Source organism: Nothobranchius furzeri, chromosome 14, assembly GCF_043380555.1.
Source record: "Nothobranchius furzeri strain GRZ-AD chromosome 14, NfurGRZ-RIMD1, whole genome shotgun sequence".
In the NCBI taxonomy this organism is placed as follows: domain Eukaryota; kingdom Metazoa; phylum Chordata; class Actinopteri; order Cyprinodontiformes; family Nothobranchiidae; genus Nothobranchius; species Nothobranchius furzeri.
The window spans coordinates 26,861,359-26,872,775 of NC_091754.1; the positions used below are offsets into that span (position 1 = coordinate 26,861,359).

The following is an 11,417-nucleotide window of genomic DNA, read 5'->3' on the forward strand; positions in this document are numbered from 1 at the left end:
TGTCCACTAATAAAACGCTTGCTGCGCATCTTTTCACTCCTCCAGTGACGGGGGAATAAAATGTTCATGTTTTTAGTTTTTTCGCGAGGTATTCTTCAAGCTTCTCCGTGTCTGCCGCTAGTTATCCTCGGCTCTCTTTATGTTTTTGAGGGCGCAATGGCGGCGGTGTAGACAACAGCGGCGTCCTGACCAATCACAAGCTTGCGTTCTCCGTTTCGACGGACGGATAATGGGGTTGCGTGTCTCCGCACTGACGCAGACGGAGAAGCATGACTCAGGCTTAAGACGTCAGCTGTGGATTCCTGGAAATAAAATAACAACAGCCTTCCCCGTCATGAGCCAAGATGGTGGGTCCATGAACATTCATTGACAGTGTGACGTAGATCTGTCAGACTTTTCAAATCCTAGCGTTTCATCGTCTATTTTCTATCAGAAACAAATGCAGGAGATAGGTGTAGGAGATATTTTCATGCTCAGCCTGCAAGAAAAACTCAGAGTGACTTATTATAATCAGAATGATTCATTTAAATAGGTTTTCAGTGAACCACACCTTTAAACTGTCACCCTCTACATAAAAGCACCACAAACTATTTACCAGTTATTGTTTGTTTTTAAGTGAAATTTTCATCCAAAGCATACAAATAAAATGATTTGACATTATCAGTGTGCAGAGGTCAAAAATCGACACAATTCCTTTCATGCATAAAGTTAAATCACTTTTGCAATCGTTTAATCTCACTTCATGAACATTTACTGTTGGTGATGCAGTCAGCCACTCTTCTCCTGGTTGTGTCTAAAATGACACATTTTCAGAGTTTCAATTAGATAAAAACATTACTATTATTGCTGTTTTTTGTGGGTCACATTTTTCTTTATTAAACAAATAAAACATGGCTTATCTCCACCTATCATTAAAGATAAAACAACCAAATACAATCCTAATTATTACCCGGTCAGTAGGTGATAATGTGTGTTTGTTAGTAGAATATCTGGATGGTTTTTAAGGAAATGTTCGGATTGGATGTACGTCAACAACTGATAGTGCTGGGAGAAAACCTAATTCAAGATGGCCGTCGCAGCTAATCATTACAAACACACACAAAAACACCCAAATGTCAGATCTTTTAGACATAAGACAGGAATTTCATATGAAATGAGTGAAAATTGTTCCTTTAAATATAATTGTTAGGCTTTAAATTTTTATAAGATCTTGGGGTTTAGAGATGTTCTTTTCTCCTGGCCTCAGTGGTAAAATCACCTCAACCTTATGAGAAAATCCTTCGTAAAACATCTGACAGACCAGTCAGAAACCTCAGAGAGAAGAACACATTGTTTTAAATCTGTGCTTTAGAAAATAAAAATATGTTCCCCTCAAAATAGATTTTACGTGGTTCCTTTGTTAAGTAATTGCACAAAGTTCAGAATTTCTGAATGACTTTAATTTTAATGTCAGGCTTTATCATTTTTTATTTGATTTCCTTTTCTGAGAAGATGCTTTTATATATAGTATCTATAAAAAAGAAAACTTACCTGTAATAAAAAAGAAAGTAACCACAGGAGACAAGAGGAACATCTCACTGGGTTTTATTTAATTTCATTTTATTTCTTTATTCATATGAACAAATATACAAACGTTCTCTTATTTTCACAGACCATTTTGATTCACCAACTCAAAATTTATTTCGAACTTCTAATGGGCTCGACACACGGGAGGTGATATCTGCCAGTGGCAGAAGCAACTCTGTTCCAGAGCGAATAGCGACTTTTTCGTTGTTTTGATTGGCCGTCAGATTGAAGGTTATTAAAGCAGTCCAGAGTTATATAATACACAAACGTTCTTTATCCAGGTTTGCTATTGCACTAGTCAATACGTACAAAAATGTTTGTGTCTGTAAAGTAAACATACCTGATGTATTCATTTTGGCACCAGCAATTTCCCATGCTGCTGCTTTTTGTGGAGATGTCTATATTGTTTTGTAGAAATGTTGTAAAGCTTTGGGAAACATAAGTATTAACCTTTCCTCCATGTTTGCCTGGAAGTGTACTGAGAAGCATCCTGTCTGCTCATTGGTCAGTCAAAGAAACCTCCACTGATTGGTCCTCGTCCGAGCGACAACAATGAAAATTAGAAAATTTTCAACTTTCTGGGATCGCGTCGCTGGCTCGCCTGTGCACGACACGTGGCAATTTTGCCCAAAACTATGAACAAAAACAGCTAGACACATCTTTAAAAATAAAACGGGCTGCATGGTGGCGCAGTTGTTAGCACTGTCGCCTCGCAGCACGAAGGTTGCAGGTTTGAAACTCGGCTGCGGCCTTTCTGCGTGGAGTTGCGTGTTCTCCCCATGCATGCGTGGGTTTCCTCCGGGCACTCCGGTTTCTCCTACAGATCACAACATGCCCTATAGGTTATAAATTGTAAGTCGCTTTGGATAAAAGCGTTTGCCACATAAATAAACATAAACATAAACATAAAACCGAAGCACTGCAGGTTCAAACGCTGTACGGCTGCACATCATGAACTGAACCGAACCAGCGGCGGGATTTTAAGATGGATTGTGTTTACTTAGACTCTCGAGCAGAGAGCTGATAAAACACACCTCACACAAATCCAATAAACCAACACAAGAAGAAAAGAAGAGTAAAACAAAGAGAGACAAAAGGTGACAAAGCGCCATCTCTTCAGCTCTGTGCTTTTGAAACAAGACATAATGTAATCTCTCCTTGAGATGGAAGGATTTTTATAACCTGTGCAGGCTGGGCCTTGAGCAGGAGGAGACTCGCTGAGTGAAGGCTGTTTATCCCTCAGTGTCCTTGATATAAACATGTGAAAAATCTCTCTGTTTTTTCCCCTCTCAGCTAAATCAATACAAAGACACTTGGCCCCTGAACAATGTTGCAGCACTACAGCAAAAGTTTTTCATCTTGTCTGAATTCATTGCTGTGTCCTTGGGAGCAGCAGAGGAAGGGACCGAGGTCCTGCTTCGTGAGAAATCCTTGGAGGTCCTTAGACTATTTCTGACACAGAAGCTCAAATCTTACAGACAAACAGGAAAACTTTGTCTTGTGCACACCTGGATAAAATCTCTTGTGATTCCCCCCTCACAGGTAGCAGCCTGAACGAGTAGGACCTGGCTGCACACATCAGCTGGCGTGTCACCGGAAGAACTTTCTGGCGAGAACAAGATGGCGTGTCATTACTTTTACCGGAAAATCGACGAGCGAAAGACCTCGGCCGGAAGTTGGTCTTTTTTGGTGGCCGCTTTTGTTTCAACCATACTCGGCGGGTTTCAAAGAGAAAAGGTAAGGATGAAATTAACTAACTGTTGTAACCGTTCTTAGTTCTTAAATGTGTGCACTATAGCATTTAAAGCTTTACCAGAGAATTATTGCAAAGGCACCGTGTTTCATAGAAAATTGTATCAATATTAACACGCAGTCTTATATATATATATATATATATATATATATATATATATATATATATATATATATATATATAAAAATATGTACATATATATGTGCTACTGTCATAAAAATTCCCTGTCTGAAGGACAAAGGGATTTAATATTCAATATTCATGCAATGTAGGTAACGACGTTATTTATAAGTTTGCCAGTCCAGATTTGAAGAGGAAAAACATCCGAAATAAAAAGCTTTTTCCGTTAAGTTTTGTTTAAAAAAACAACTTCCTGTGAAATTAATGACTTCTGGTTAAGGTAATGACCCACCTTATAATTTTTCTCTTCGATACGTATATGTTTAAATACATATCGAAGAGAAAAACGACACGGTATGGTTTTTCTTGTCAAATCCAAACTTCTTCCAGCAAAGGTAATGACTTCCGACGAAGGTAATGACCCGATGTCTCGTTTTTCCGGTTACGTCATTTCCGGTCACAGCAAAGACGCCAGCTGATGTCTGCAGCCAGATGCTTGTGGCCTAAACCCCTGCTCCCTCTTTGGAGCAATTAAGATAAACCTCTAATTCTTCTTCTTTATTCCCGACTGCTCCTCCTTACTGACCCCTCCTCTTCCTCCACTGCTGTTCCCCATCCTCCTTCAGTGACAGAAACAAGGGGAGCACTGAGTCATGACATCATAATTCACCAGCTTCAGTTTTCACGGTTAAATCAATATCAGTGTGTCCGAGTCAAGGATGGAGGCTGGCCTTCACAGCTCAGCTCTTCTTACCATTTTTTTCTCTCAAAGAAAATCATATAAATTGTTCTTTAATTAAGGCTTCAGCTCCGTCTCTGGTCTGTTTTTTGTCTGGCTCCTGCTTCATGAACAGCAAAGTCAGAGTGCAGGGCTGGTAGCAGAACGTGTCTCTGTATGGGGCGCTGATTATAAAATTATGCACTAAAACTCAACAGCTTCATTTAACCACATTTTGTCTCTGACAATAACAAAATATGCGGCAAATATTTTTAAATTGTTCTTTTCACCATATTTATTAAATAAAGCACAACTGCATGTCTTAATATTGCAATATAACAGTCCTGATTTAGCATGAAAGACGCCCAAAAAGTTGATTCTCCACTGTTTATTTTCCTGCAGAAGACATAAAATTCTCTCAAAACATGTCTTCTGTCAGCAACAGCATTTGTAGCTCCCTCACAATGTGAGACCCTTTGTGAGGAATGGGAAGCCAAGGTAGTTGAAAAGAACAGAGAAGCCTGCACTTCTGTTTTTCAAAATAAAATACAACAAAAACGATAAAATTCACACTTTTAAACAATATTAATACAAAATGAATACATAACTATCAACTACATTTTAAACTCCGTGCAGCAACATAAACTGAATTGGTAATTTTCAAAATGAAAATTTTAAATCAAGCCTAAACATATGAAGTTTAATCTGAATTTCAAAACCCAAATTTAAATGCAGTTATTGTGAACTAAATATTTAGATGACATGCCAATTTAGGCAGCTCTAAAGCCGAGGCATCTTTTTGAAATAAAAATTCTGGTAAGATTGAATGAGTTTATTATTAATTTGCCAGTTTTCTTGTCTGGGTTTATTTATTTATTTTTATTTTTTGGTGCACTTTGATAAATGACCAAATTGACCCACACACAGCCTTAACCTCAAACATATTAAAAAGGCACGTTCGCCACCAAATGTATTGACTTTCTTATGTAGTCCCTTCTTGTATGTTAGCAAAACCATTGTAGCTAATTTGTGTTAAGCTTTACATAGTTTGATTTTGCTGTTAAAATGATTTTATTTTGTGAAAAAAATTAAGGTTTAACGTTATTGTTTAGACTGAGATTGAAACATTTAACTCACACTGTAAATATAAAAAAAAATCTATTTTTAGGTTGACTTTTAGACTTCTAGATTTGATTTAACACACTTAGATGCATGGTGGTGCAGCACTGTTATAGTGGGAAGGTCACAGTCAAGTCCCAGCTGCAGCCTTAATCTGCACATTTTGGAAGTTCTCCTTATGCAAGTGTGGTTTTTCTGAGTGCTCAGGTTTTCTCTCACACACCTAAAACATGCATGTTCAGACTATAATTTTTTGCTAAGTGGCCGAGTGAATAGTTTGTCTCCGTATGTTCCTGTGACGGAGACCTCCCTGACACCATACGGAGTAGAGATAATAGATGGATGAATATTTAGATATAATTAAATAAATTTAGATTCCGTTCTAAATATATAGACCTTTACAAAATGATTATGAATTTTAAAATATTTAAATGCAACATTATTTTTAAATTAAACCCTTAGATTTGATTCCATTTATTTATTTTAATTTATTTGTTAAATGTGGTTACACGTGGCTTTTATTTTTCATGTATCATTTACAATCGGCGCCTCATACATTTGTTTTTAATGTGACGATTATTTATTTATTTTAATATTTTGTACTAAAAGGCTGAGACATTGAGATAACTCATTTTGGGGTTAACGAGTCCTCCACTTGACAGGTGAGATAAAAGGACTAATTTGCATGAAGTTGCTTTTTTCAAACTAATTTATTGTAGTCCTGACCGAGAGCGGCTGGGATCTGAGGAGAGAGATAGACGGAGGTGGGGAAAGAGGAGGTGCATAGCTCTGGGGAGGTGGAATAAGCAGTAATTCGGAACAATTTCTCAAAGTGCGAGGACAGACGGAAGCCGATATAAACGGGCTGCCCTTCACTCGAGGCTATCAGGGGCAAAAGAAAACAGCTGCTGCTGTCACTGACCTCCAGCTCCAGAGGCTGAGCCGAGCTCCGGCCCATGTTGAGCGGCCCGCCGGCGGTCATGGCCACGCTGGAGGGCTGCCGCTGTCGGGGTGCCAGCGCCCGCAACAACAACAGCATTCTCTACAGCATCTTAAAGAGCGATAGCTTTGTGACCCCCGAGGCACACCAGCAGCATTCCCATCATCACACACTGCAACACTTGCACCAGAAGACCCCCTCCTCCTCTTCCTCCTCCTCTGCTCCAGCCTCGCTGCAGGAGCTCCGACAGCAGCAGGCTTGCTCGTGCGGCTCCACGCGCCGCCGGGGCGTCCTGCGCGCCCCGCAGGTCACCTGCAAAGCCGCGTCCGCGGTTCTGGTCAAGACGCTGCGGTTCGTGAAAAACGTCCCATGTTTCCGAGAGCTGCCGGAGGACGACCAGCTGATGCTCATCCGGAGCGGCTGGGCTCCTCTGCTCGTGCTGGGTCTCGCGCAGGACCGCGTGGACTTCGACACGACGGAGACGGTAGAGCCCAGCATGCTGCAGCGCATCCTCACTGGGGTACCGGAGCGCCAGAGCGAGGCTGTGACCGGGCAGAGCAGGGCGGCGGTCGGGGTGTCCGTGGTGGACATTGAGGCGATCAAAGCTTTCCTGAAGAAGTGCTGGAGCGTGGACATTAGCACGAAGGAGTACGCGTACCTGAAGGGAGCTGTTCTCTTCAACCCAGGTGGGTCACTAAACTCATTTAACTCAAGGGCGTAATTTTATTTGGATGGACACAGAGGGGCAGCCCCCCCACACACACACACATACACACTTTGTCACTTTGTTTGGTAGTTCATACTAATGATAACATAATAAAAATAATTAAAACCTAAAGTTAACTAAACTTTTCTCACTGTCAGATCTGGAGGGTTTGAGGTGTCTGCACTACATCCAGTCTCTGCGTCGAGAGGCTCATCAGGCTCTGAACGAGCACGTCCGGCTGATCCACCGCGATGACACCACGCGCTTCGCCAAGTTGCTGATCGCCCTGTCCATGCTGCGGGCCATCAGCCCTCCGGTGGTCGCCCAGCTTTTCTTCAGACCTGTCATAGGGACCGTGAACATCGAGGAGGTTCTCATGGAGATGTTCTACGGAAAATAGGTCACAAGCAGGACCCAGAAGAGCTCCGAACTTTTACTTTTTTATGTTTGATTTTGGGACTGGAAAGCAAGGACTTGATATCTGGACTGGGTGTGTGAATGAATGTTGAGGGAACAGATGTTCTTTCAGAGGAAAAATACAAAGCAGTTGCTGGGATTCATAACTTATTTGTTTTTATAAAAAACTATTTTTCTATAATAATAAACAAACTTCATCACACGTTCTCGTGTGTGTGTGTGTGTGTGTGTGTGTGTGTGTGTGTGTGTGTGTGTGAGAGAGAGAGACATTCATCGCTGACACACATTTGGGCAAAGTATGTCAGACATTTCTTGCAGGAGATAAGACACTGAAGCTTCTGATAAAGGTCGTTCACATCAGCCCTCTGGGTGAAATATCAAGTTTAACCACTAGAGGGCATCACAGCACCACCTACAGAAACCATTCTCATGCTCTTTCACCAAAATCTTTGCACTAAAATTGCTACTAGACCCTGCCCCTAAAGGAAATATATTATTGTCTCACTGTCTGAAGATAGATGCCACGTTTTCCTGTGGCGCAGATGCTCCCAAATCAGTAAAACAAGAAATGTTATATTTTACCACAAACATGAGCAATGATTTCAATCTAACAAAAAGTTTTAAAAAAGCACTTATGAAGGGAGTTCCTGTTGAAATTTGATGATACCCTTTTGAATGGCATCAGCTTAGAGAAATAGAGATTGATTTGAGCTGATAAATGACAGCTGGTCACAGTAGGATAGTTCAAGATTATTAAATCAATTATGAAAAGTCACAGCAATTAATAGATGCCCTTTTCAAACTATTATATTAAAATAAATGTAGCATTTGTATTTTTATTCTGGCAGAAATAACCACATAAAATCATGCTTTGGTCAAAACTGTTCTCTGTTTTTACAAACTGAGGTTGTTCAAACCTATGACAGGTAAGATACTTCCTCTATTCATTTTCACAGAAACACACCTTAGAAAAATTATTATTATTGATTATCTTTTAAATTGTTTATTGTCCAGTGTAGAGATAGAAAACAATCCTAACATAAGATCCAAAACAGCTTTGTTTTTATGGTAACATTAAAATGTGTTTGTGCTCAATTAAAGGGGACGCAGTAGAAACATAAGAGACATATGTTACTTATCTTCATCCCAGTGAGAGTTAGGCAATTAGAAAAAGTAAACCAAAGGTCAAATATGATTAACATGTAAAAAGCTATTAAAAAAGGCTTTCATGCATGAAGAAATGATCAAGATTGTAGATAAAATCCTGATGAAGAAAGATGGAGTTATCCTTTAAATAGTTATATAATTTAGGTATTATTACTGATAAAGGTAAGGATAGACTCAGACAAATTCAAGCCAAAAACTAGACTCCATCAGAAGCCTCAGCTCCAGTATTTCATTCGTGGAAGAGTTAGTAAAAAAACATAAACTGTGTAAAAGTGTGAAACTTAAATTTTACTATTTAATATTTTATTCATAAAGCACCTTTAAAAGTCAACAAAGTTGAACAAATACATAAAAGCAAACCACGTACAGGATAAATACAAACCACATAATAAAATGTTAAAACTCAAAGGGTTCGCTGGAGTTTTTGACAAGCAATTTAAAATTGTGCCCACATTTTCAAAGTTAACACACTTTTCTTTTAACAACGGTAGTTTTTGCATCTTTACTGTTCCCCTCCCCCTGCGCAGCCGCAAGCTCACTGATGCCTGCAGCTTCTGGGAGGCGAAATACCTTACGGTCCTGCAAGGGACTGAGGTTTGAAGGAGATCTGAATTGTATCAAAAATATAAGTATTACATGTTTACAAAAGAGTTACTTTAGAAAGTTAAAAACGTGCAGTGGGATAAATCTACCTAAAGTTTCCCTTTCAAGCACTTTTTATTTGTTTTCTTGTTTTTTATTTTTCCGTCCAGTCTTTGTCTATTATTTTCCTGAATCTCCTCTCAATCCTAAAGAAAACTTGCTACCTGGCTTCATATATTTTCACCTCATGAGTTACCTTTGAACTGCAATTAAAAAAGATCTACCGACCGCAAAAATAGCGGAGTTTGCGCCAGCCGCACCAGTGAGGTGAGGTCACCGGAGGACAAAACAGGTGATGCGCTCCACTCCGCTACAGCAAAACGCAAAATAAAAGACAGAAATCATCAAAGGATATGAGCCTACATCAGCAATCGCGTGTTAAGCATTTTCTTTGAGGTGGCGACACTTTGAGAATGTTACTGCGGCCCTGCACAGAACGCAGCTGTCTGGAGCGCATCAACGATCGGAGCTCTGAGCCTCTCAGCTCAAAATAATCCTCGGAGAGTCCACGTAAATAATCAGGATCCTTTTCGGGTTCCCCCTGGGTGTGTAAGTTGAGGGCTTCCAGGGGATCCTGTCACCCTTTTGGATGAGCTCCCTTTAGCTCACCCGTAATTCAAACCCAGCACAAGCTGGTCGCGTCGGAACCTAGCAGACAGTTGTTGGAACGGTCCTTTCAAAATAAGACAGTTCAATTCTTGTTCTGGCAAGATCCGGCTCAAATGAAACCCTGGCTCTGACCTTTTTGTCCCTGTTACAAACCATGCCGCAGCACTCTGCACCAGCTGGGCGACCAACCACAGCCTGGGTGACCCCCAACAGCCGACTTTTAATATAGTAATCTTGCTGAGATGTAACAAAGGCATGCAGTACAGTCTGTAGGCAGCTTCTTAGGAGAAACTGCTGGATCCCTCCTAGACAGGGGCGTGTCCAGGGAGTGGCCTGGGGTAGCACATGCCACCCTTGGAATTTGATTGGCCACCCCAGGTGCCACCACACTAATTTACATTTAAGTAGGCTTTTCCTTGTCCACAACAGACTTGGGGGTAAAACAATAAATGCATAACCATTGGTGCCACCCATGCACAAAGTTATGCCTCACCTGGGCCCCCCCATTTTAAAAGATCTGGACACGCCACTGTTCCTAGATGCCTGAGCTGATAAAAACACAACCTCACAAGCTCATTTAGCTCCCAGGTTGGTAATGAGAAACTTCATAAAGGGTGTTAGGGAGGACAGGTCACTATGGATCTTATCAGGACCATTAGGCCCAAACAACCTGACTGAGAAAATGTCATGCTGGGAGGCAGTTTCTTGACCCATGGCATGCAGAATCACACACGGAGAACAGGTAAGTGTAAAAAAGGATTTATTATAAATGAGGATCTAAAGGAGTAGCAACGGGAACTGAAGATGCTGCATACTGGTAGCAGGATTCCAAGGTGGGGTTCTGGGGAGGAGAAAGAGTGAGTTTCCAGATGGACTATGGAGATACTGGCTGAGATTGGAGTGAGAATGTGTTGCATAAGCGTAAACATCCATCAGAGGAGCTCCAAAAGGTCATCAGATGTTTTCCTTTTGCTCCATAAATCAGCAAGAAGTGGGAGTGGATTGAGTCAGACATTGTCATATGATACTGATAACATAAAACAGTGAAGAAACTCATCAAAGATCAACGAAGATACTTTCTGCCACAGCTGGGCAAAGGGACAGAAAGACAGAGACAAATCACACATGTTTTCTCTGCCGGTCAGAGCGCCACCAGACCATAACTTCTTTTCCCAGGTTGGACCATCAGTGCAGCAGCAGAAGTATTATTTCTGAATGTCAGACAGACAAATCCGTGTGACTTCTCCTTTAACTCAAGCAGCTGCCAGGATAATGAAATGATCAAAGCTGAAATAAAAGGATCATTTGCAAAAAGCTTTTAAAAGTTGTGTCTCTGAGCAGGTTTCATCCCCTACCTCTGTAGAATGAGCTCGTTCAATAAGATCAGCAAAAACACGGAAACTTTGGTGAAATGTGATTGAAGTTTGTTTTGAAGTTGCTGAATAAACTCTGAATTTTCTATTACACCTCCTGGTGGCCTGATAAGGCATTACAGGCTGATGGTAACACACACACACACACACACACACACACACACACACACACACACACACACACACACACACACACACACACACACACACACACACACACACACACACACACACACACACACACACACACACACACACACACACACACAGTTCTGTTTCCTTTCTTT

General features: G+C 40.8%; 1 protein-coding gene across 1 annotated transcript; it reads left to right on the top strand.

The window, feature by feature from the left end:
- The first annotated feature begins 6,103 nt into the window (after positions 1-6,103).
- Positions 6,104-7,541, top strand: nr0b1 (nuclear receptor subfamily 0, group B, member 1). The gene is made up of 2 exons (XM_015966102.3): positions 6,104-6,902; positions 7,081-7,541. The coding sequence occupies exons 1-2, from the start codon at positions 6,233-6,235 to the stop codon at positions 7,320-7,322; spliced, it is 912 nt and encodes a 303-aa protein (XP_015821588.1). The 5' UTR covers positions 6,104-6,232; the 3' UTR covers positions 7,323-7,541.
- The last annotated feature ends 3,876 nt before the right edge of the window (positions 7,542-11,417 follow it).

What these genes read in the sequence shown, in the direction of transcription:
- nr0b1 (XM_015966102.3), top strand. Translation starts at nt 6,233, where the DNA reads ATGTTGAGCGGCCCGCCGGCGGTCATGGCCACGCTGGAGGGCTGCCGC. An exon ending in AGCTGTTCTCTTCAACCCAG is followed by an intron (nt 6,903 to 7,080) that starts GTGGGTCACTAA and finishes TCTCACTGTCAG; the next exon opens with ATCTGGAGGGTTTGAGGTGT.